Below are 27,173 nucleotides of genomic sequence, written 5' to 3'. Positions count from 1 at the left end.
TTAAAGAAAGTATTTCAGTAAATTATTCAATTTGTAGATTAAACAAATAAAGCCAAGAGAAAAACATTTAAAAGACCAGCTTTATTCTATACTGTGCACAATTCTCAATGTTAGTAAATGTCATTTGATTTAACCTGAAGCACCTCTTCCATTTTTTAAAATTTTAAACATATGCCAATAAACCATTCAGATATGGCAAGTAGAAAGACGCTGATGATATTAACAGTTAGATTAAGGATGGACGGGGGGAGGATTTATTAGGGGCACAGAGAGACAAAGTCATAAAAGTAAGAAACAAACTGCTTGGAGAACTTTGGTGTCAAGCAGCATCTGTGGAGGCAAAGAGATGGTCAATATTCAGGTTGAAACCCTTCATCGGGATATTCAGTCTCAACCAAAGAAGACAATGATCTCTTGACCCACAGTTTGTTTTCAGTTCCAGGCTCCAGTATTGCTGTCTCTTTGTGCCTCCATGACCTGAAAGGATAGCATGAGGAAACAGTCTACCCTAGGTGTTTTAAACTATGATCTGGACCTCACTACTCACATGAGAGATAGAAAGAATTAATCCTGGCCTTTGACAGGGATTGGCATTTGAGGGAAAATAACTTGCTGGATTACAAGAGCAAAATAATAGAGCTCAAAAGATTGCTTCTTAAGGAGCTGGCACAGACTCAAATAGACCAAATAGCTTCTCTCTGTGCTATAATAATCTGAAGGTTCATGGATAGGATTTACAAGTTGTTCTGGAGGGGCCCATGCATTGAGGTGGTCCTGTGAAAGATCAGGAATTGAGGGGAGTGAAGAGGATTTGAGACATGATCAAAGGACCAGTAGTAGGGGATCTTGTAGGTGACAGGAACAAAAAACCTGCTGGGAAGAGAACCTTGTATTGACCTGGTTACCATCCCTTCTTTGGACTAAAACTGTCCTCAGCTGTCCTGCAAAGTCTTGCTTCTGCATGACAGAGCAACACCATTTTGGGCCAAACATCCACCTTACAAATTTGTGCAAGTTTATACATGGAGAGCCCACAACAAGTTTTGTGCCTTATGAGAACAAAATGAGAAGTACCTAATCACGTTTGGAGTTTGTTTTTTTTTTAAACTTATTTTTTTTTAGCCTCTTGCAGAAAATCATGGCACCACACAAAATAATTTCAAGGTCAATATACTAATTCTGCACACATCCCAAGAGTGTACAACTGCCACAAAAACCACACCTCCTGTGCACCTTTCTTGTTTTGTTATCCACCCAGCTTCTCATCACCTCCTCCACATGGTTGCATCTGACCATCACCCACACAATTTACATCCTATCCTCTCCCCCACATAATTCATCTGCTCACCACCCTTCCCTTACCTAGCTCAGCTTATCACCTTAGTTATCAGATTCCAGGATTTGCAGTGCTCCTGTCTCTACTTACCACCTTCCAACCACTGTCTCCACCTTGACCCTCCCTTTCCAATGCCCTCCTCTCACTCAAATGGCTCCATTGGTTCCTCCTACTGCTTGTCAGCTTCTGCCTCAGATGGCCCTCTCGCCTCTTTACACCGGCTATCTTCCCCTCTAAACTCAGTCCTGATGCAGGGCCTTAGCCCGAAACGTTGACCATCTCTTTGTCTCTGCAGAAGCTGCTTGACACACTGAGTTCCTCCAGCAGTTTGTCTTTCTTTGCTCCAGAATACAGTATCTTTAGTTTCTGTGTCAACAATATCTCTGTTTTATTTTCCATCCTCAAGTAAAATACTGCAAGCTGCACTTGAGAATAGTTTGCTGTCTAAGTTGCATGTCATCTTGGTCAACGTCTCCCATCCACTACATAATGTACTGGTTGGGCACAGGAGTACATTTAGCCAGAGACTCATTCTACCGAGATGCAACACAGAGCGTCATAGGAAGTCATTCCTGCCTGTGGCCATCAAACTTTACAACTCCTTCCTTAGAGGGTCAGACACCCTGAGCCAATAGGCTGGTCCTGGACTTATTTCATAATTTACTGGCATAATTTACATATTACTATTTAACTATTCTATTTATTATTTATGGTGCAACTGTAATGAAAACCAATTTCCCCCGGGATCAATAAAGTATGACTATGACTATGAAATCCGTGGCCGTTTCTGGACGTTTTCATCATACAGCTTTCAACTTCATCACTCCAAAAATCACTCAAGGGCAGCATCTTTACTGTGATGTCATGCAGATGAAATGGTTATAATGGAAACAATCCTGAAGAAATTTCTTTAAACTATATGTGTATGTTAATCCTACGTTACATTTGAATTTATCAGCATCATAATATTTCTAGGTTTTCCAGTAATTCTAGATTTATAAGTTAAGAAGTTATTTACCTTACAAATAAATCTGGATGTGCAAAGAAGTCTGCATACATTTCTAACAAAGACCGCCTTTCCAAAATAAAAGTGGGAAGCACCACCTGCAAGAGGATCAGCATTTTGTTTTACATTAACTGGCACAAAAAGTCATACTACTTATTTTCAGAATTAATTGTTGATTTGTATAGGGCATCCAAAGCAGTAGAACTAAACAACAAAGTGCCTACCAAGGATGAGAACCTAAAAGGCTCAAATTACCTTAATATTTCTAATATTCAAACACACATATATTGATTCCAATTGTTTTAAAGGTTCAACACAAAAAACGCTGAACCTGACTTAAAATACAACCAAACTTATAATTTGAATGCCGCTAATCAAATGAACAAGACAAATTAAATAGCGATTTTTAAAAAACTTTTAATTTTAAAGAAAGGCAAACCAATGGAGATTTATCAGAATATTCAAACAAAATTGGCCGCCATTCTTACCTTTGTCAGATCCATTCCCAGTCGGACTTGGGATAGGAGATGCATGATGACACTCTTATGCTCTTCCACAGATTCTCCTTCCCCCTCATCATCTCTCTCATCATGCGTATCAAACAACTCTAGGAATGACAGGAAGCATTTAGGAATCTCATATGTTGTATATGATCGCATTCATATTAGCTTCAAGATGAACTTCTGTTTAATGCTAAAGCTCAAAATGTTGAAAAATGGCAAAAAACTTCACCCTTTGAAATGTTACTTATTTATAAATCTAATATTCTGCTGACAAGAATTTAGTCAAACTTTTCTATAAGCTTGTAAATTGTTGTGTCAAAATTAAAAAGTCTTAATGTAGTTGAAGATTCTTGCCAGAGTCTGAAAAATTTGAAACTCTTTCCCAACTCGAAGATCATCCAAGGTATAAAAATACGATCTATTGACTAACTATCAACGAACAGCACTAAAATCAATGGACACACAGTGAAACCATGAGTATTTATAATTTGGTATGTAGCTACATGCAGCCTACAGCAGAAAAATGGACAATTCTGGACTAAAATAGAACACCCTTAAACTACACTCAAAAATGAAAACTTACTAAATTAAGCTGTATTTTTATGGCTAACATATCTATACAGATAGTTAAATAAAACACGTACATTGATCTAAGATTTGCACTTCTGGGTCTTCCTAAGAAAACTCATGCTTCAAAACACTAGGCAAAAAAACTTTTATAACAAGCATCCATTAGAAAGCTACTGATAAGATGGTGTATTGATTAAAATATTCAAACCATTCCTCCAGGAATGAATAAATATAACTGATTTACCAAAATGTATAATCATTTGGGGACCTTATGAGTCAATGAACGAACCAAGATGGCGGCAGCAACATTTTGCAGTCTATAATTTCTCTTTAAAGGATGTTCTTTTGAACTGACTAAACAATCTGGCACTTTTGCGATCTCTTGGGGGATTCAGCGAACTAGATTCTCAACAGTACAGGTACAGCTGGGTCGGCCATCGCTAGGGTTGCATGCTGCATAGATGCCTCAGGATGGAAGACGACCCCGTGGTCGGCTGATGAAAGATTTGAGCATGATTAAAATCATCCAGTACAAGAGCAGGAAACAAACAGGTGTTCAGCACCATCTGCCTGTGTTTGACTGGTCTCCCTCTCTTCTTGTTACAACCTATGGGTGGGAGGTGCAGCAGTCTTGGGTCCCGTACCACCAGATTCAGGAGCAGTTGTTGCCCTGCAGCCATTGAACCCCAGACAGGCTTTACTTGCCTTAGGGCTGAATGGGCTCTGGAGCTATAGACTCACTTTTGGGGACTCTGCAGCTCATGTTCCATGTGTTTTTGTTACTTATTTTTTTACTATTTGCACGATTTGATCAAGGCACCAAAGATAAGGACGAAGGACGAACCAATGTTCAGCTCACCAATCTGCGACGTTTACTCACTTCAGCACTGAAATGACTCTACTGCTGTGACCTGCAACTATCGCCACTTGGCTCAGCGCTGAACTGGCTGAGTGGCTGTGGACTCACTCTGCGTTAATGCTCTGTATTATTTGTACAATTCTTATCGTTTGTGTGATTTCTTCTTTTTCTTGCACATTGGGTGTTTGATGGTCTTTGTTCCGTGCTTTTTTTGTAAAAACGGGTTCTATTTTGTTTATTTATTTTGTGGCTCCCTGCAAGATGAATCTCAAGGTTGTATACATTATACATTTGTTGATAATAAATGTCCTTGAACTTTGAAGAGGTTCTAATTGCTCTCAATTTAAGAAATGAGCATAATTGAGCAGAAACATACCTGCATCATTTGTTCCATTAGACATGGAAGAGTTCAACGATTCTGTGGTGTCTGGGCGCTTCAGACTGCCACCCGTGTTGCTGTGAGAGATCACTGCCGGAGATTTAGCACTACAAAAATTAAAGACCGTCTCTGTAATGTTGATAATGGAATATTTAAACTGCAGTCTATGACATTATATAATGATTTCTTCTAAATTTTAATTCCAAGATCTCACTATTTCTTGAGCTCAGGGCTTCGGTTATTTTCCTATTGAGCAATATCGTCAAACAGTTGTAGAGGAATGGTGATGGTAGTGGGGGAAACTTTTAACAGCTCAGAAAGAGCAATAACACAGCTTAAAACTGTCAAACCAAAGAACCAAGTATAACTTCCAAGTAAGATTGAAATAATAGATTATTTTTATTTTACAAATAGATTAACCAGGCTCAAAATCATTCTGAAGCATCTAGAACATTTAATACAAATTTAAATTCTATAAAATGTTCTTGAAAGCATTCTCTATTTTTAAAAAAAGAGAGTCTCTAATGTCTGTCTGACTTCATACGATGTTAGCAGTCAGCAGCTAGTATCTAGGAAAAAATGTAACGCAAAAAGTAAGATGCAGCTGAAGATCAAATTTTAACACTGAGGAATTCAAATCCTGAGTCCCAATTTGTAATGCTATATCCTAAATGACTGATCTTTGGATAAACACAGGCACAATAAGACCGAGTTAATATAGCTATTTCTGTGTTCGTGCCAATACTGATTTCAATTTAAATGACAGATTTGAATTTGCAAGTCTCCTAGCAACTTAAGCCAACAACCAGAAGTGCCACATAAAACATGTACCGAAAATAAAATAAAACCATCTGACTGCAACATTCCGCGTGTAGAGTATAGAACTGTGAGAATTAAGAAGAATTGCAAAAGATGTTGCATAACATCAAACTGTTATTTTTAATAAACTTGCAGCTTCTCTAAACACACTGGTGAGCAAACTTTTCTAACAAGCACCTATTATTATTTATTCATTTTTTTTAAACGATTTAGTTCACTCTGTTTTCCATTCATCCTAAATCAAAGGGACCTTTGTCATGCACAAGCCTTTTCGTGAACTTAAGTTTTTTAGAATCATTGTGCATAATCAAACTATTAAATCCACCACTGTTGACCAAATTTATTGCAATCTGTTGTGAATACATTATGTATTGTAATTCCTCTACAAGCTTGTTCAATGTTATAATGCCATATCCCTGTCACTGCAGCTTCTTTTTGACAAAACAGTAACTTGCATCTATACTATTAAAACCTCCCAAGGATTTTCCAGGAGGATTATCAGAGAGAAAAAAAATGACAGAAGGGGATCTGCTGGGCAAATGTATGTTTAAAGACCTCCCAACAGAGAGGGCTTTTGTAAAAGGAAGAGAGACCATAAAGTAACAGCAGTGTGGGGAGGTGAGAGAAGTAGGTCAGAGCTGGATATTTGCAATATTCTTGGTTGATTATAGGCTGAAGAAAATTACAGAAGGCCAAAAAATTAATTTAAACACATAGACAAGAATTTAAAATTAATGGTAATGGAGCAGACGCCAACACAAGTTAGCAATCACACAATGAATACAATTTGCTACAAGTGAACATATATGGAAAGGTAATAAAATATTAACATTAGTAAACACTGAAAGGCATAAGCGGCAATTTCATCACCAGATCAGTTATGGTACAGTGATGATTTTCCATAAAGCAGAGTGTATAGCTCTGATTGTTTTGCTGTATACAGAGCTTTCTGCTAGTTCTTGATGTCATGTGGGATAAGTGTGAGAAAAATTAAAAATACACCCAAATGCAAATGATTTAAACTAGATTGGATGGGATGTGGGATACTGTTAGAGTGAGTTTTTGGGTAGATGATTCATTTACACTTAAATGACTCTGGCCACCAGACTTCTATTTGACAAAGTACTGTGGATTGAGTTCACAACAATTCGCTTCCTAATAAGGTGTGAATAGCAGATGCTTCTGGTGCCGTAGTTTGACCAGATGCTGTAGTTTCGAGGACAGTATTATCTATACTTTATAAATATTAATTGTCTTCTATGTTAGCGCATAAAATGCCAAATAAAGGTACTGTGGATTTAACTTGCATTCCTAAAGGCTGTGGATACCAACCCAGACATGTTGGCGTCGGAAGGAAAGGATGAAGTCAGGAGGTGTGATGTTTAGTATGTAGCTTCAAAAGGAAGCATTGTCTATAACTTTTTAAGTAGTGATTGCCTTTGTGTTTAGCATATAAATATCCAGCCCACTTTGGGCTAGCAGACCTTTCTACCGAAAGCGTCTCTGTCCATATGATGGCTGCTTGTTGTGTCGAATAAAGAAGCTGCTTTGTATCTACCAGTGACTCTGTCTCTTCGGTGATTTCATCCACGCTACAACAGATACCAAACAACAGAGAGCTAAATGAAAGTGACACAGAATTCAGCGATAACAAGTTGAAAAGACGTGACGGGAAGGGAAATGGCCAGGAGCATTTCGTGCAATGCAAGATGGTTGACAGGCAAGGCAGATAATGGCTGGAACTTCTGGAAGCAATTCAGAAGGCACAGGATATATACATCCCAAAGAGGAAGAAGTATTCTAAAGGAAAGATGGCATAACCGTGGCTAACAAGAGAAGTCAAAGCCAACATAAAAGCCAAAGAGAGGGCAAATAATAGATCAAAAATTAGTGGGTAGTTAGAGAACAGGGAAGCTTTTAAAAGCCAATAGAAGACAACTAAAAAAAGTCATTAAGGTAAAGATGGAATACGAAAGGAAGCTAGCCAATAATATTAAAGAGGATACCAAAATTTTTCTTCAGATACAATGCTGGAGAGATAGTAATGGGGGACAAGGAAATGGCAGACAAACTGAATAATTATTTTGCATCTGTTTTCACTGTATAAGACATTAGCAGTATGGTGGAAGTTCCAGATGTCAGGGGCCATGAAGTGTGTGAAGTTAATATTACTAGAAAGAGGGTTCTTGGGAAACTGAAAGGTAGATAAGTCACCTGGACCAGATGGTATACACCCCAAAGTTCTGAAAGAGGTGGCTGAAGGGATTGTGCAGGCATTAGTAATGATCCTTCAAGAATCATTAGATTCTGGAATATTTCTGGAAGACTGGAAAGTTGCAAATGTCACTCCACTCTTCAAGAAGGGAGAGGCAGAAGAAAGGAAACTATAGGCCAGTTAGTCTGATCTTAGTGATTGCAAATATGCTGGAGTCAATGATCAAGGATGACGTCTCTGGTTACTTGGGTTGACTATTTTCTAAATGAAGAGAAAATCCAAAAGACTGAGGAACAAAGGGACTTGGGAGTACTTGTGCAGGATTCCCTAAAGGTTAATTTGCAGGTTGAGTCTGTGGTAAGGAAGGCAAATGCAATATTAGCATTTATTTCAAGAGGACTAGAATATAAAAGCAAGGATGTAATGCTGAGACTTTATAATGCACTGGTGAGGTCTCACTTGAAGTATTAGGAACAATTTTGGGCCCTTATCTTAGAAAGGATGAGCTGAAACTGGAGAGGGTACAAAAGAGGTTCACGAAGAAGATTCTGGGATTGAATGGCTTGTCATATGAAGAGCATTTGATGGCTCTGGGTCTGTATTCACTAGAATTCAGAAGAATGAGGGATTACCTCATTGAAACCTTTTGAAAGGTGAAAGGCCTTGATAAAGTGGATTTTGAGAGGATGTTTCCTGTGGTGGGAAAGTCTAACATCAGAATACACAGTCTCAGAATATACAGGCGTCCTTTAAGAAAGGAGATGAGGAGGAATTTCTTCTGGCACAGAGTAGTGAATCTGTGGAATTCTTTGCCAGAGGCAGCTGTTGAGGCCAAGTCTTTATGTATATTTAAGGGAGAGGTTGATAGGTTCTTGATTGGTCAGGGCATGAAGGGATATGAGGAAAAGGCAGAAGATTGGATCAGCCATCATGAAATGGTGGAGCAGACCCGATGGCACAAATAGCCTTATCCTGCTCCTGTATCTTATGGCCTGGTGTGGGGGTGATAAAGAGAGCGAGCGAGAAACAGTGAGCGAGCGATAAACAGAGAGAGGAAGCGCGAAGGAGAGAGAGAGAGTGAGAGATAGAGATAGAGTGAGAGAGAGAGATAGTGATAGAGCGAAAGTGAGATAGAGCACAAGAGAGAGAGTGAGAGCAATAGAGAAATGGGGAGGGGGCTAGGCAGAGAAGATGGACAGAGAGGGAGGGATAGATAGAGAGGGGGATAGATGGGGAGAGGGGTGGGGAGGGAGAGAGGGGGGAGAAAGAGGGAGGAGAAGGAGGGGGGAGGGGGATGGGGGAGAAGGAGGGGGAGGGGGATAGAGGAGGGGGGAGAGAGAAGGGGGTAGAGAGGGAGGAAAGGATAGGGGGGATAGAGAGGGGGCAGAGAGAGAGGGGGATAGAGAGAGAGAGGGATAGAGAGGGGGGGATAGTAGAGAGGGGGGGATAGAGGGGGGGATAGAGAGGGGGGATAGAGAGGGGGGATGAGAGGGGGGGATGAGAGGGGGGGATAGAGGGGGGGATAGAGAGGGGGGATAGAGGGGGGGGATAGAGGGGGGGGATAGAGGGGGGGGGATAGAGAGGGGGGATAGAGAGGGGGGATAGAGAGGGGGGATAGAGAGGGGGGGATAGAGAGGGGGGGATAGAGAGGGGGGATAGAGAGGGGGGATAGAGAGGGGGGGATAGAGAGGGGGGATAGAGCGAGGGGGGATAGAGCGAGGGGGGATAGAGAGAGGGGGGATAGAGAGAGGGGGGATAGAGAGAGGGGGGATAGAGAGAGGGGGGATAGAGAGAGGGGGGAGAGAGAGGGGGGATAGAGAGGGGGGATAGAGAGGGGGATAGAGAGGGGGATAGGGGGGATAGAGAGGGGGATAGGGGGGATAGAGAGGGGGGATGGGGGGATAGAGGGGGGATGGGGGGGATAGAGAGAGGGGGGAGAGAGGGGGATAGAGGGGGGGATAGAGAGAGGGGGGGATAGAGAGAGGGGGGGATAGAGAGAGGGGGGATAGAGAGAGGGGGGATAGAGAGAGGGGGGATAGAGAGGGGGGATAAGAGAGAGGGGGGGATAGAGAGAGAGAAAGGGATAGAGACAGGGATAGAGAGAGAGATTTGTGCAGATTTTAAGTAAACTTTATGTGAGACAGGAAAGGTTGTTTGCAGGCAAAGGGATCACATGCAAGGTGAGATAGTGAGAGGTCTGCATGTCCCCACTAGAGTAATGGCAAGGCTTGTTTGAGTAGGGAACTCTGGATGACAAGGAATATTGATGCTCTGGCCAGAAAAAAATGAAATATGGGACAAGTACAGGCAGCTGAAATCAAGTGAATCCCTGAAAGAGTACAAGGGAGGGTACTGAAGGAGGAAATCAGGAGGATAGAATGGGGACAGAGATGATTTAGGAAAATATGAAGTTGGTACGGACCAGTGGGACGGAAGGGCTATGCTGCACGACTCTATGATTAACTTCAATAATAAGCATTTAAAATTGACTACGTAACCTACTTAACATAAATTTCATAGAAAAAAATCCAAGATTCTTAATTCAAGACAACATCAAGCAGCTCGCAGATATCAATCCTTAAAAGCCCATCTTTTCAGCAGCTTCACCTGTCACAGTTTAACCTAAGCCACAAATACCAAACCAGAGGCAAAATTATTGCAAGTTATGCTGGGAAACTCAAACATGCATGAAAAAATAATTTAAAGCACACAACTTCTTAACAAATGGACAAGTTAACAGTTTAAAAAATTTCAGCATTGGTCACCTTAACAACACCTGTTATTTTTGGAATATCAATGGAAAAAGACAAGTTTTCACTTTAATGTCTTAATCTAATATGGAGCAACAATTGTGTATTTGATCATATAAAAGGTATAGAAGAGAGAACTTAAACACAGATTGTGCTTCCTGGCTTTTGTCCATGAGAATAATGACAGTAAGAATTAAAGGTCAAATATGTTATATTTTATAAGTAATCAGTTTTAATTTTTCAATGAATATTATAAAAACTTCATAAATGCATAAGACATTTTACAAGATATTAAGTTTTGCTGACATTAAGCAAGTGAGTACAGTTAGTCTTGCCAAAGTCCAAAATATGTACTGGCAGCTATTTTTTTTGCATGAATTAACACAAATCTCAAATAATTGCTCATTTTAATAGTGGGTAAGTGCATTTAATAATGAAGAATGAGGATTATATTTAAAATTACTCTTTTTAAAATTAATATTAAAATGTTTAATGCTTTAACTATGTCCTCACTTTACACCATTCAGTGAGATCTCCACAGATCCAGGACTGAACACAATACTCCAAATGTGGTCTAAGCAGAGTTTTATAGACCTGCAACATTAGCTCACAGCTCCAGAGCTTAATCTTAAACTAAGCCCAATACACCTTCTTAACCACCATGGATGTGGACTCCAAAATTCCTCTCTTTCTCTATAGGGCTAAAAATCCTGCCATTAATCTTGTACTCTGCTTCAAGTTCGACCTTCTAAAGTGTATTATTTCACAATTCACTGGATTGAACTCTGTCTACCACTTCTGAGCCCAGCTCTACTTCCTAAAAATGTCTCATTTTAACCTACGACAACCTTTTACACTTTTCTTATAACTTTATAATGTATTTGGAGGAAAGTATAGGGGCAATGTCAGAAGTATGTTTCTTTACACAGAGAGTAGGTGCATTGAATGTGATCCCAGGACTGGTGGTAGTGGCAGATACATTAACGACATTTAAGAGGCTCTTAGACAGACACATGGAATGAAGACAAATGGTAGGTTATGTGGGAGGGAAGGGTTAGATTGATCTTAGAGTAGGTTAAAGGGTCAGCACAATATTGTGGGTCAAAGGGCTTGTGCTGTATTATGCTTATCCAGAACACCACCAATTTTGTACATACATCAACAAAAATGTTTAAAATTTCCAATTCGTTACACATAAACGGTCTACACATTCAATTTTTAATATTTGTACTTCTCGTTATTGTTTCCTCCTCTATAATAACACTGCACTAATATAAAAATTGCCTGCATAACCAAAGATTTGTGTGATTTTCTTCAATGGATTATAGATCTAAGAAAATGCTTTCCCAGAACATCAGTTACAAACAATGAAGTTGCAGTGTTTGGTAACATATCTTAATGACCTTCTCACAGCAATAAAATATTCTTTCGTAAGAATTCCTTCTTCTAATATGCATACATAAAATAGGAATCCAAATAGCATTTTCCATAGATATATATATACACACACACACACACACACTCACTCACTCACTGAGTGGCCACTTTATTAGCACATCTGCTCGTTCATGCAAATATCTAATCAGCCAATTACGTGACAGCAACTCAATGCATAAAAGCACGCAAACATGGTCAAGAGGTTCAGCTGCTGTTCTGACCAAACATCAGAATGGGGAAGAAATGTAATCCAAGTGACTTTGACTGTGGAATAATTGTTGGTGCAAGACAGGGTGGATTGAGTGTCTCAGAAACTGCTGATTCTCTTGGGATTTTCATGCACAGCAGTCTCCCGAGTTTATAGAGAATGGTGCGATAAGTAGAAAAACACCCAGTGAGTGGCAGTCCTGTGGGTGAAGGCACCTTGTTAATGGGAGAGGTCAGAGGAGAATGGCCAGACTGGTTCAAGTTGACAGGAAGGAAATAGTAACTGTTGCCTGTTACAAATAGCCATGTTACAACAACAGAACAACATATCTGAATGCACAACATATCAATCCTATAGCAGAAGACCACAACTGGGTCCCACTCCTGTGGCCACTTTATTAGGTACAACTCCGTTCAAGCTGACTTGTTGCCCCTTAGTGGTATCTCACAACTTCAGGTGACCCAGATTCATCTCTGACCACCAATGCTGTCTGTGTGAAATTTGCATGATAACCTTTTACACCATAAGGTATTTTGACTGCATGGGTTTTCACAGGAGATCCAGTTTCCTCCCATAAGCCAAAAATGTGTGGTTTGGTAATGTAGTTGGTTCCTGTATATGGTGCCGAGTGAACTGGGGAGAATTACTTCAGTGTAGAATTATTGTAATAAGGTGTTTTAAGTTAAATTAAATATAAAGCCTTTATTTAATGTCAAATCAAGAACGCAAGAAAATAGCAGAAGCAGGCCACCTGGCTGTTCAAGTTTGCTCACCATTGGATCATAGGTGATCTTCCCTGGGCTGCAACTCCTCTTCTGTGTCAGCTTCCCATTACCCTCAATTCCCCGAACTTTAAAAAAAAATTATCTACCTCCTCTTTAAGAAACACCAATGATTTAGCTTTCAGAACCTTCAAGGGTCTAGAATTCCAAGGATTCACTACCCTCTGCAAGAAAGAAAAATCTATGCACCTCAAATTTCAAATGCATCTTTGTAAACATGTACCTTCATTAGACTTCCCACTTGTGGAAACATTTACCGTGTCACATCTGCTTTCACGAAGATCGCCCTCATGCTTTCAAACTCACATTTTTAAAACACTTAGTGACAGGGTAATCATTTTGCCCTAGGAATTAGTCAAGCGAGTTTCTGCTAGACTGCATTCAATATTAGTTTTTCTTTCTCAAAAAAGCAGAATCAAAACTGTGCCAATAGGGAAGAGTGACAAAAATTGCACAATGATTTTTTTTCTTTCCCACATCACAACCTTAAACCAGTCTCAGAATAGTACACTTTCCTTCACTCAGTTAGTAAAAAGAAAGTTGACGCACACAAAATTTTTCATGGAAAACTCAATACCAAGTATGTCTAAAAATATATTATTTTAATGTATTTTGAAATTGTTTTGAAAAATAACTATTTATCATTTGCTCTTTTTAATAGTTAAGAAAATATTCCAAGTAAATTTTTTTTAAGGTACTCACTCTAAGCAACGCTTCGGAGAAGAGTTGCTCTGGTAGAATTCATCTGCATCATAGAATTCATCCTCACTACTGGAATATGAAAAATCTGGCACTGTATTAGGAGACAGATTTACATGGCTGGGCGAAGTGATGCTGCTGGTTGGTGCTGACTGTCCACTTCCTGAACAACAGAAACACACAATCATACTGCCGATGTTAACATTTTACTGGGAGATTCTCTTCACCACCACACCAATATCAGAGATGCAATCAAATAGACTTCATGATGTTTTATTATTTTTCCATTAGGATGTTTTGTTAAAAGAGTGTACTTATCTACTTTGCAACATGCACCTTACTTCCCCTTATTTTTGCAACAGTTACCAGCTTTAGTTAGAGGTAACTATTTTGCCTGAATGTTAAGTTAAATTTGCAAAGATGTGTCCTCCTTCAAAATGGAAAGCAGTTCCCTTATATACCCAATTCTTTTCAATCAAGTACAGTTTGGAGGAATAACAAATACAGCAGCAAAAAAATGCTGCCGAGTTATGTTTTGTAATTCGAAAACATAAAACTAATCAAAAATATGGGCAACCTCAACCGATCAATGTATTATCTCCAGATGACATCAGACACCACCTTCACTATATAGAAGAGTGGTCTAGTTCCTTAATCCTTGCAAGTACCCACTTTTGATCATCTCTGTTGTACCTCACCAGGATTTCTTAACTCCAGGAGTAAAACATTAAACCTCCTGGTTTGAGGAGCCCACAATTTGCCTCAGCGGTTTGTCCTGAATATTCCTTATGATATTGGGTTTCAGCAGATCCAAGCATGAGTGCAATGGACAACCTGGGAACAACATAACTGGTGAGTTGTTGGTTGTGCAGTGTACTGCATCGTGACATGTAAACGTGAAAATGGTGAGCTTCTGATTCACTGTGCTCTGCTGACTTTGCTTGCAGTGCGCTCTTTAGACTCTGGACAAACCCTTCCGTCATGTCATTTGTAGCTGGGTCATATGATGTCGATGTAATATGACTTATTCCATTCATTTTCAGGAATGACTGAAACTGTTCCATGACAAACTGTGGTCCTTTGGAACACCAGTCCTTGAGAAGAGGCTTCTCAACACATCAACAGTGTGCAAAGCTGTAGTGAAGGCTACTGGGAACACTTCTAGCCACTTTGTACTGTAACTGCATCCACTACGACCAAGAAATTTGTGCCCATGAAGGGTCTGGCAAAATCCACATGAATCCTTTGCCAGGGCAATGCAGGCTATTCTCAGGGATGGAGAGGTGCCGCTCTTGGCATCTTCTGGATGTGTTGGCATCCAGAACAGTGCACAGCAAGCTGCTCGATCTGCTGATCAATCCCAAGCTACCAGACAAAGCTTCCAGACACTGCTTTCATTCTGACCATATATAGATTACCGGAATGTAGCTCCTCCAAAATTTTAGCTTTCAGCTTCAGGGTACAACCTTTAATCCACACCATAAGGCAAACCCGTCAAGGGGGTTCACCCCGGTGCCAGTAAAAATGGGGGAACTGGAATTTCTGCTGCACATTCCAACCATTTTGAGTGGCCATGTAGACCTGAGACAGTGCGGGTTCTTTTCTGATTTCCCTTTGGATCCTCTCTACCGTAATAGGGAGACTATCAATTAGCATTAGGAGGAATACATCAAAAGCCGGAGGGCGGGGGGGGAATCATCTTTTGCAAACTTTTTCAGGTACTTCCTTTCCCAAGGGTAAATGGGTAAACCAGCATTTTCATGATCAGTTGCCCTCTTGAATTCGATCTTGTAATTGTGTCCTCCAAGAAACAGAGCCCATCTCTGCATTCCTGCTGCTGCTGTTACTGGAACACTCTTCTGTGGAGTGAAAATGGACGCCAGTGGTTGATGATCAGTAATGAGGGTAAACTCTCCCCCATACAGGTACTGGTTGAAATGTTTTATACCCCAAACCAGACTCAAGGCCTCGGTCAATCTATGCATAATGTTTCTCTGCAGTCTTAAGGGAACATGATGCAAGGACATTCAGTTACATCACTCATAACATGTGACATGACTGCCCCTATATCATAAGGCGAGGCGTCACAGGGAAGCATCACTGGACAATGTGGATTATAAAGTGTGAGCAGTGTCTGATGGCACCATTTCCTTTAGCTCACACCATTTTGTTCATTGCCACTTCTTCCTGATCTGCAGTAATGAGTTCAATGGGTGTAGCACAGTAGCTAGGTTTGGCAGGAATCTGTTATAGTAATTAGCAAATCCTGAAAAAGACCACAACTGTGACACATCCTTTTGCCTTGTGGCATCTACCACTGCCTGACTTTTCTCAGCACACTTGTGTAATTGTTTGTGCGTCAATGGTATAACCAAAGGAAGTGATGGTTGGTTTAAAGAATTCTCACTTGTTGCATCATGCTGAGCCCACAATCTTCTAATCTTTTTAACACTGTCTAGAGATTTTGGAGATGTTCCTTGTCACCCAGATAAGACTGAGTGCCTGGGCAGCCTTGCAGCATCTGGTTCATAGCTTTTTGCCAGAGTGCGGGTACAGATGCTACTTGACGATAAGCCTACTATAGCAACTAAACCCTACCTGAGTATTTATGATAAGAAACAATTTGGACTCTTCTTCCACCTCCACCTGTAGCCCTCAACTAAATTCACTCTGTTGAAGTGCTTCCCTCCAGAAACGTTTGCAAAGATATCTTCTATCCTGGGCAGAGGGTATTGATCTACTTTCAGTACTGGGTTGATAGTGATCTTAAAATCACCACAGAGCCTGAACAGACCCACCCTTCCCAGTTACTGGGACTTCTGACATCCCTCATGGGCTCCATTCAACCTTGGAAAGAATTCCTTCAGCCTCCTTGTGATCTAGCTCACTGGCTACTTTATCTTGGATGGTGTAAGGAACAGGATGGGCTTTGTAAAACTTCGGTATGGCATTTTATTTAATACTATTTTACCTTTGTTATGTTTGAGTTTTCCAATGCCATCCTTAATCACTGCTGTAGCATAGTCCAGTACCTTCTTTAATTCACGTTCAGTTGACTCTGTTGCAGGGGATGTGGCATGCAAATGGTGGATATATCTCCAATCAAGTTATAGTCGTCTCAGCCACTCATGACCCCACACTCCTGACCCTCCTGTTTTTAACCACGTACAAGCTGAATGTAGCTTGTCGGTTGTATTTCACGGTTATGAATGTCATTCCCACAGGAGTTATTTCTCCAGTACAAATTCTTAGTTGAATCTCTGCAGGCTTCAGTTTAGTATCTTTGAAATGTTGTTCAAACTCATTTTGTGGAAAGACTGAAAGAGCCGAGCCAGTGCCCAATTCCATTTTAATTAATTTGCTGTTCACTTCTGGTGTAAACCATATTGCTCCTTTCTTGTTAATTTTCACACTGTAACTCTCAAGGCTATGCAGTCCTGTGTCACTCTCATTATTATCAGATTTATCATCAACAGCATGCAGATTAGCGTTTCTTTAAAACTGCAACTAGACTTTTTCTTTTCCCTGTGTAGCCCTGTTTTTTTGTCTCTCTTTGGATGTGTCCAATTTTGTGGCATTTTCGACAAGTTTTACCTTTAAATCTGCATTGGTCTAGTGTATTGGAGTCCCTGCCACAACAATAACACAATTTGTTCAACCAGGTAGATTTCTGTTTAGGCATTGTGATTTTGTTCAAGCTCACTTTAATTCCTGACTGCAACTCACTTGCGTCTCTGGTTGCTGTTTCCATTGATACAGCAATTTCCACTGCACTTTTAAATGTGATTTGTGCTGCAGTTTGGAGCCGCCTTTGAATGCTTTCTTGTAAGACTCCACAAACTAAACAATCTCTCAGCACATCATTAATCCCATCACTGAAATAACAATGCTTGGCCAATCTCTTCAATTCACTCATGTAAGCTAAAATGCACTCCCCTTCCTTTTGGTTCCACTTATGAAACTTAAAGCACTCTGCAATCAACAATGGTTTCAGTTTTAAGTTTTGCTGCATTACTTTCACGATATCAGCATTGGCTGGTTTGGTTGCAGCAGTTAAACTTGTAAGCGAACTGTATGCCTTCTCACCCAATGCACTTAGCAAAACTGGCACTCACTTTTCATTCATAAACAAGAGAAAATCTGTAGATGCTGGAAATCCAAGCAATGCACACACAAAATGCTGGAGGAACTCAGTAGCCCAGGCAGCATCTGTGGGAAAGAGTACAGTCGATATTTCGGCCTATCCTGATGAAGGGTCTTGGTCCAAAACTTCAGCTGCACTGTATTTCTCTTCCAGAAAAAAAAAGTTAATTCGTGCTTACTGCATAATGAGCTGCCAACCACCAAGTGAAAAGCAGCCTTCTTTTCATTTCCATGTTTAGTAAGCCATTGAGGGAGGTACAATGTGACTGAAATACTCAAAGCCAGCTGATTAAATGCAAACATTGCAAATGTGAGTATCTATTCCAGTCACTGGATTTACTCTACAAATGACCAAGGAGTTCTTCTTGATTTATAAAGTAACCATTTGCAGAATAAGTATGTTAAGTGCACCATAACAGCAATGCATCAATATGGACATTAAATCAGTTTCTCATAAGGTCAAAAATCTAAGGATATGATTCAATTAACTAACTCATACTATACATTCACGTCTGAAATTAAGAAGCTGTTCTCAAAACTACTGTCAATACAACCTTTAGGCTCTCTTTATGGAGTGCTACAAAGGCTGAATAACTTTCACTCCTTTAACACTCCTAGCCGCAACAGGGCAAGAGAAGGCATGGCTTTGTAGGGATAATAAAATTAACTGGAAATGTGTCAACTCAAAATTAAATATTCTCCCTCATGGTTGACTGCTGACCCTTTATTCCCCAATTCTCGTAAGGGGAGTTTCAAAACACATACAATAAAACTACAGTGGGTGTATTCAAATTACACATCAATAATCCTGGTCAACTAGAAAGGTCAAACATTAATGGAGCACATAAGACTTAATCTTGTATAACTGAGCAACAGTACACAGTCTTCTGAACAAAACATAGAAAACAAAATATATCCAACCTGTACTATTAGGAGTTGGCGTCTGGTGATTACCCATTGCATTAATGGCAGATCCCACAGCCAAAGTTGATGGACGCTGTTCAGCTTTGCTTAACTGAGCAGGTTCTGTCAAAAAAAAAAGCATCTTCAAAAATATGAATTACAGAGCCTCTTTAACACTGTACAGTATTCTGGATTGAAATCAAAAGTACAGTGTGTTCTTTTGTAACTAGCTCAGTCTCCAACTGTATACACTGTATTAAATGTTTACAATACATCCTGTTTTTCATATATTTTCAAAGATTCAAAGTACGTTTATTATCGATATATACAGTACACAACCCTGAGATTCATCCTCAAGTATTTAAAAAGTAATACAACATTTCAATGTTACAAACAAACAGGATCTATTCTTCAAAAAAACACTTTTTATCACAGTTTAATCAGATGGATAACATTCACATTAATCTTTCCTATTCTATTAAAAACAGTGGGAGGACTTGCAAATGAGATACTTCACCGAAGAAAGACAAGAAAATCAAATATTCTTGCACTATATTCAATTTGAGTGTGCAAACTGCACTCTTAATACCATTTGCAGTATGACAGCATGAATGATGGGAAGTCATTCATATGGAGACCAGAACAAATTGCCTTCCATAAAAGTGATTTTTCTGTTTATTTTATATTTCACTAATTACTGTTTGTTCAATCAGAAAATTTTACGAAAGACAATAAACACCACCCTCTTGTATCATTTAGCCTGCTGGGCTATCTTTAACTCCACAACACAATACAATATTGCAAGGACTGCTATATCATAATGTTTGAAAATTTACAATAAAGAGAATGGAAAAAGTTAATAATACGCCCTCTTATTGCTGAGTGACATAACAACATCAAGTGAGGGCAGGTATACAAATATGTGCAGTGACAAGTTACTTTTGGTGCAACACCATTACGGTGTTATACAGCACAGAAACATGCCCTTCAGCCCTCCATGCTAACCAAGACTCCCATCTAAGCGAGTCCTATTTGCCTCCATTTGACTTGTATCTAAACTTTTCCAATCCATTCATTGTCTGAGTACCTTGTAAATGTTGTTAACAGAACTGTCTCAACCACTTCCTCTGGCAGCTCATTCCAATACAGTGACCAAGTTCTGGGTGAAAATTTTAACCTCGTATTCTTATTAAATCTTTTTCCTCTCACTTTACACCTACTCCCTTCAGTTTTTGATTCACTAATCCTGGGAAAAAGACTGTATATTCACCCTATGTCCGTCCTAGGTTGATAAACTAAGATCAGCATTCATTCTCCTATGCTCCGATGAAAAGAATTCCAATCTGCTTAACTTCTCTCCATTATTCAGTCCCTTGAGTCCTGACAACATCCTCCTAAATCTCCTCAAACATTCCTGTTGACAATTCCTGATCAGGCTTGGACAATCTAAGTGATTGAAGATCTCGATCCTCAAAATTCCCAGTAACTTCCCTACAACTGAAGTCAGGCTCACCAACCTGTAGTTCCCTTGACTGTCCTTGTTAACCTTCTTGAACAATAGAACATTAACCACCTTCCAGTCTTCTGTAGCTTTGCTAATGACAAACGAAGAACAAGCATTTTTACAAAGGCCTCTGTGATTTCTTCCCTGGCCTTCTATAAAATCCAAGGGTGTACTCGGTCAGGCCCTGGGGACTACCCCAAATTAATACACTATGAGGCTGCAAATTCCTTTAGCTTCGTAATATGCATATGATCCAAAATCTCATTGTTTGTCTTCATTTCTTTACATCTATGATCTTTTCCTTGGTACGAACTGAGAGAAATAGACATTAAAAATATCAGTCATTCCTGTGGCTCCACACATAGGCAGCCCTGATGGTCTTTTGAGAGAATCTAATCTCTCACTATTCACCCTCTTACTGCTGATATAACTGAAAAATGTCTTGGTCTACCAGATCCATTTCATATTTTTCTTTTGCCTTCCTGATCTCCTCATTAAATCTGCTTATGTTTTGAGGGATTCATTCACAGCCGAAGTTTCTTAAGGTTGTTATACCCAGGGGAGGTAATGGGGACAAGCTCCCACTCTCTACTCAATGCTCCCAATGGCATGCACCTCAAATAGCCTCTGACAATCAAGTCCAGCTCTGGGCCTTCACATGTGGCTTAGCTACTAAGCGTAGTGAAACCACTTCTACTGACAGGAAAAGGGGCAAAGCTGGGTTACTGGCACCTTAAAACCAGTTGCTTTGGGCAGATGGGGCTCTTAAGCCGTGGTTGATAGTTCATCTACGAGAAGGAAAACTCTGATCTCAAACCTCTGCCACCTTGAGGTTATACCCACTCATGGGGAAGGCTTCAGGAGTAAACCCCAAGGGGAAAATTTGGAATTGGAGTCCCTAAGGCTGTCCTACATTGAGTTCAATGCTGACTGGCAACTCCTGCGACGCTGCTGCTACCAGACAGTATCAGTCTCTTCCGTTCCTTTGGGTTCATCAGATCTGTGGAGAGTGGGAGCTTGCTCCACGGGCAACAGCTTGCTCTCCATATCGTACTGCCCAGGCTTGTGTATCTAGACAGCTAGGACTCAAGATCCATGGCCAGCTCTGATCAGTGACCTCCTCCATTCGCACCCAACTGCCTAAACATGATCAAGAGGAACTTCTACAGATGCTGGAAATCAGATGTGTGTTGCCTAAACATGATGTACCTTTTTCCTTACCACAAGCTTAATATCTCTTGTTAGCCAGGGATCCTTGAACTTGGTATGCTTATCTTTCATACTAACAGGAACATGCTACACCTGGATTCCCGATATGATCCTTTAAAAAAAACCTCACACATGCCAATAGTTTCTCTGCTTTTAGATACAGTCACCTAGTCAACCACAGATGGATCCTGCTTATTGTCCTCAAAACTGGGCAAGACTTTACTTTGTGGACATGTTCTGTCTTGTTCCATAACTATTTTAAAACTAATAGATTTGAGATCACTGGACTCAACTGATACTTTAGTTACCTGGCCAGCCTTATTCCCTAAGAATAGGTCCAGAATTGTTTTTTCCTGAGTAGGTTCCTCTATACATTGCATGAAGATTGGATGCATCTCACAAATTCTAACCCATCCAGGGCCTTTGAACTCTGGATGCCCCAAATGATATCAGTAAAACTGAAACCTCCCACTAGCACTACCATACTATTCTTCACAACTACATTCAATTTCTTAACATACTTGCTCGTCAAGTTCCTGCTGACTATTGGGGGGGGGGGGTTTAATATAGTGACTATCACTGTCTTATTTCTAATTTGTTCAATGATCCCTCAAGAACATCCTATGCACTGCTGTAACATTCTTCCTTATTAAAAACGGGAGCACTCTATCCACTCTTATCTGTTCCTCTGTCACTCCTAAAACATCAGTGTCACACAACATTAACCTGGCAGTCCTGACGTTATCTCATCTATGTTTCTGTTATGGTCATAATATCCCAGTCCTGAAAAGCAATCCATGCCTTCAGTTTGTCTGCCATACCTATTACACTATGTTCACTGAAATACTGGCAATTTAAAGCAGTGGTCCTACCTGCCCTTTTTAGTGTAAACATGGATATCCTGATTGATAGGCTTATGCTCCGGCTGCTGCACATATCCCCGTCTTCTCATTGAGTCCACTTATTCAAGTCCTAGTATATACTTAGGAAATCTCTTTAGATTCACCTCTTTGACAAATCTATCTCATGCCCTCTTCTGATTTCCTTTTAAGTAGATTCCTGCAAACCTACACTTCTCCTGGGATTCACATGATTTCAGCTACCAATATCTGGCACACGTCTTTTTATTCTTGAACAAAGAGCCTCAATATCCAGTGCCATTCAGGGCTTCTTATTCCTGCCAACCCCTGCCCTTCACTGTAACAGGAACATGAGACCTTAAGCTCCCAATATCTTATTTTAAAAGATCCCCATTTGTCAGATGACCCTTTATCTGCAAACAACCAATGCAAAGCAACTTCTGCAATTTCAGGTCTAATCTGGTCAAAATTTGCCTTGACCAATTTAGAATTTTATCTTGTGGACCAGATATGTTCCTTCCTTGTTAACTTTGGAGAAATATCACTGTCTGACTCCCCATCAGAATAAGGTTTATCCTCACTGACATACAGTACATCATGACATTTAGTTTGTAGCAGTACAGTACAAGACATATTGTAATAATAGTAAGTTACAAAATAAAGACAGTGCAAAAGACAAATAACTAAGCACTGCGCCTGGACCTTTCAGAAATCTGATGACAGGGGAGAAGCTGCTCTTTAAATATTGAGTGCAAGTCTTCAGACTCCTGTACATCCTCCCCAATGCTGGCAACATAGAGAGGGCATGGCGCAGACAGTGAAAGTCCTTGACAGCTTCTTGAGGCATTACCTCTTGAAGATGTCCTCAATGACAGGGTGGGTTGTGCCTGTGATGGAACTAGCTGAGTCTACAGCCCTCGGCAGCCGCAGTCATGAGTGTAAGGAAAGCAGAGTAGTGGCCTAAACACACATCCTTGAGGTGCTCCTGTGTTGATTGTCAGGGAGGATCTTTTGATAAGAAAGATGATAATCCAGATCCAGGTCCAGATTTTGAAGCCTGGTAATCAGTACTGATGGGATGATAGCAATAGGTCCAGGTTCTTACTCCAGTAGAAGTTAATTCTGTCATGATTTCAAAGCACTCCTTCACAGTAAATGAGAGTGCTACCAGGTGTTAATCATACAGGCAGCTTACTCTACTCTTCTTAGACATTGGTGTGACTGTTGAACTTTTGAAGCAGGTTAGAATCTTCAAATGTAGCAGTGAGAGATTAAAGAGGTCCTTGAACATTCCAGCCAGTTGGTCTGCACAGACTTCCAGCTCCCTACCAGTTAACACATTGGGCTACATAAAGTACCCACATTTCCATTGTAGCTATGAAGTATATTCACCACTGAAAACCAACTCAAATAATCTTCAAATCATTTCTCAGAATATGATGCCGAGTGATAAAAATTCCTTGACACAAAGAATTACATATTATAATTGTAGATTATCACTCTCAAACTTTATCTGGCATTGTCAATTATAAATCTTTCTTCCTCTCACTTTGATCATAGAATCGTGGCACTAACAGCAGAGGGAAGAGGCATTTACCACTTCCTAGTTCAGCCTACAACTCTGTACACTGTGGCTTATTACTTTTTATTGTCCCTCCTCCCCAGTTTCTATGGCTATCACCCTTTGAGTTAGGGAACTCCAGTTTCTTCCAATTTTGGCAAATTAAAAATGTTTCCTTAACTCCCTCCAATTCTTTGAAATGAGCAGATCTATTTTAAGACCTAGGCTATGGGAAATGGCCCTCCTTGAGTATTTTATCCCTTTACTAAATTTAACTCAGAAGGAAGGAACCCATTGAATCACATTGCAAGCAGCTTCCCAGTCACTACAAGCTCAGCCAAATATTTCCTTCCCCAGAGTGCAACTGAGTTCCAACTTGTTACCTTCCCTTGGTGCCAAAGAACCTTAATTTTTGTGAGATCTGTTTGTCATAATGAAAAAGCCTAGCTGGAACTTGTAAAGAACTATGTAAACTCTACTTGTTATCGCAAACCACCCCACCCCCTCAAAACTTGTTCTGATAATTCTATATACTTTTATAATAATCACTGCCACTTCCTTCAATTTTTTTAAAGTTGGAGGCCAGTAAGGTAGGTTGTCAGGTCTGCAAATTATTAGTCCATTCTTCTTAAGTAATAACTAGAGGACAGCAGAATTTGATTACAAGGAATAGAGAAAAAAATAATTTTCACAATTCCTCAGATGGATTGGTGAGGAAGATGCACAGTTAATTGCTCTGGTTACACAGACTGGAACAAATCATGGATGAAAATTCAGTTCAGCATTTAAAAAACATTTCATATGGTCCTTTGCAATGCAAACTCAGTGGAAAGTTCAAACTGTGGCTTTATCATCAGGAGGGAATCTAAATCTTTGCTTAAAGTGCAAGCAACTGGGTATTAGTTTAACCAGCCAAGTGAATCATTAATGAGCAGTGAAGAATCTGAACCAGTAGATATAAGTCAGAGCAGTGTAGCATTTTGGCATTCACTTCAAAGAATAAAATTTAAAAAGAAATAAAAATTAGATTAAAGCAGAGATGGAGGACTGATTCCCATGAGTTGTAATTCTCATCTTTGCATTTACAGTAAAACTTGGCCCATTATATAATCAAAGAAAAGTCTAACCAACAACAATTGTTGCTTACTGTCTTGTCAAGGAAATCTACTACCAACGTTTTGCACATAGATAATTTTTTCCCAACTCTCACATGAGCAACATTAGCAAGACAAGCATAAGGTCATCAGTTCTAATGCAACAGTAATGTGGTCAAACCCAAGACTTTTATCTTATTACTATAATTCTGTAGTTACTTCCAAGCAAAACAAGATAGCAGATTTACTTCCCCCAAAATATCTGTAAATAAAATGGATTTTTAATAATAACCCAATGGTTGATTATTTCCAGATTTTATTTGAGTGTATTTAACCACCAAGCTTCTATGGTATGATGTGATTATATTTTTGCAAGCTGGCATATGTTGTGGAATTGACAGTACCATGGAAAGATGGTGTCAAAGAAGCTTATGAGAGGAAAAAGACCAAGTACTCTGTACTGTCAACTAAAGCTGCCCAGAATGGCTGGAAGACCAAGATTTTCCCTGTAAAAGTGGGATGCAGGGGATTCGTTGCTACATCTACAACCAGTCTATTGAAGAAGATGGGGGTGAGGGGTCACTCCCTCCAACAAGCAATCAAGTCCTTGTCAAATGCAGCAGAAGAAAGCAGCAAGTGGATTTGGATGAAAAGGAAAGAAAACAACTGGGCTGAAAAATGAAGACAGGAGGGTATGGAACTGAGGGGGGTGTATCTGGGACACCAGGTAGCACCGTTGAGCCCTCTGGAGACGTCGTGGGCTTATCAACGAAACGTCAAAGAAGGAGGGTGCCCACCTGGTGACCCCGATCACGTACCTACCCTCCCTCCTTGTCACCACTCCAAGCCCACTGCCAACATCGAGAGTGCTGACTTACCATAGGGATTGAAACATCAAGTCCTAGTAACTCTACTGATTGTCTTAAGCTCAGGATGACAAGTCCACTAACATAGTTACTGCACTGCTGTATCATACTGAATCAATCAGGACAAATTTGGCTTGTTTTGCAGATACATACGACAGTAAGCCACAGAGAGAAACAGGTCCTATGACCCTGTTACTGAATGCCCATTTACTAGCATAAATAGACTTCTCAGCATAGAACAACTTGTTCATGCTAATAGAGATTTATTCATGCTAATATTATTTTTGTGAATATTGTCCATATCCCTCTATTCCTTTCCTACTCATGAGTCCGAACAAAAGCATTTTCAACACTGTGATTGTATCCAGCTCTATCACCTCCACTAGCAGTTTGTTTCATATACTCACCATCCTCTGTGTGGAAAAACTTGCACCTCAGATACCCTCCTCACCATAAAACTACGGCCTCTGGTTTGAACTCCCATACCCTTGAAAAAGACTGGATACCTAACTTATCTATGCTCCTCAATTTTATGAACCTCTATAAAGGTTGCTCCTCAGCTTCTTGAATCCCTACTATCTTCCTATAACTGAAACGCTTCACTCCTGGTAATGCATACACCAGTCTAACTGTAGCCTAGCTAATATCTTTTTCAGCTGCTGCAACATAATTTTGCCAACTCAATACCCCTGTCAATGAAGGGAAGCAACCTGAACATCATCTTCACTACCCACTGCACTCTTGTCAACATTTCCAGGGAATTATAAACTTGCACATCAACATTTACAAGTTCCCAGCCATTACTAGCCAAGTTTGGCCAGTATTAGACAACTCAAAATGAAATGCTCCTTATTTGGTCAGAATAAATCCCATCTGCCACCACCCTGCCCTCTTTCCATATGATCTATATCTTTCTGTGGCCTAAGGAAACCATACTCCTGATCCACAACTCCACTAATCTTCGCATCATTATTAACAACAGCTTCTCAACTTTTGCTCTCAATTATGCATCTTCCTGTGCCTAAATTCACTGAATGGCATCTATGCAATAATCACAAGACCCATTAACATCACCAGTCATTTGACAAAGTCATCTATGTAAATCTTAAGTCAGTAAATTAAATTTGCAACAAAATTGAATCTACCTGCAAATACAAAACACAAGATCTTTCACTTAATGAAGTAACGAAGTAATCATATAATTTTACTTTTTGACTACCAATTAAGTAAGCAAGACAGTTTTCATAATACATTTGTAAACAGTAACACTGAATTAATGCATACTTCCTTTCTAAATCCTACCTTGTATATATTTAAATGTCATACAAATGCGTGGTAATCACTGCAGGGGTCACGTAAAGAAAAGCAGGTGATTCACTTGGAGAGAAATTTAATTTGATTTTTTTTTCAAAGACACACAGTTGATAGGATTTAACAGATGTAAAAGCACTTGGAAGAGGAATAGCTTGA

The 27,173-nt window shown here is 39.9% G+C and overlaps 1 protein-coding gene across 6 annotated transcripts in view; it reads right to left on the bottom strand.

Annotated features, from left to right (window-relative positions):
• The window catches only part of osbpl9 (oxysterol binding protein-like 9), a 345,172-nt gene that overhangs the window by 24,948 nt on the left and 293,051 nt on the right, over window positions 1-27,173 (bottom strand). For all 6 annotated transcript variants that reach the window (XM_063064345.1, XM_063064341.1, XM_063064343.1 and 3 more), the window contains 5 exons: window positions 18,628-18,732; window positions 13,567-13,726; window positions 4,651-4,760; window positions 2,831-2,949; window positions 2,355-2,440 (listed from right to left, as the gene is read on the bottom strand). In XM_063064345.1, coding sequence (XP_062920415.1) covers window positions 2,355-2,440; window positions 2,831-2,949; window positions 4,651-4,760; window positions 13,567-13,726; window positions 18,628-18,732 — 580 coding nt within the window. The remainder of the gene's footprint in view (window positions 1-2,354; window positions 2,441-2,830; window positions 2,950-4,650; window positions 4,761-13,566; window positions 13,727-18,627; window positions 18,733-27,173) is intronic.

The sequence above is a fragment of the Mobula hypostoma genome, chromosome 12 (genome assembly GCF_963921235.1).
Source record: "Mobula hypostoma chromosome 12, sMobHyp1.1, whole genome shotgun sequence".
Taxonomy (NCBI): domain Eukaryota; kingdom Metazoa; phylum Chordata; class Chondrichthyes; order Myliobatiformes; family Myliobatidae; genus Mobula; species Mobula hypostoma.
This window is presented reverse-complemented; position numbering and strand designations above follow the sequence as displayed.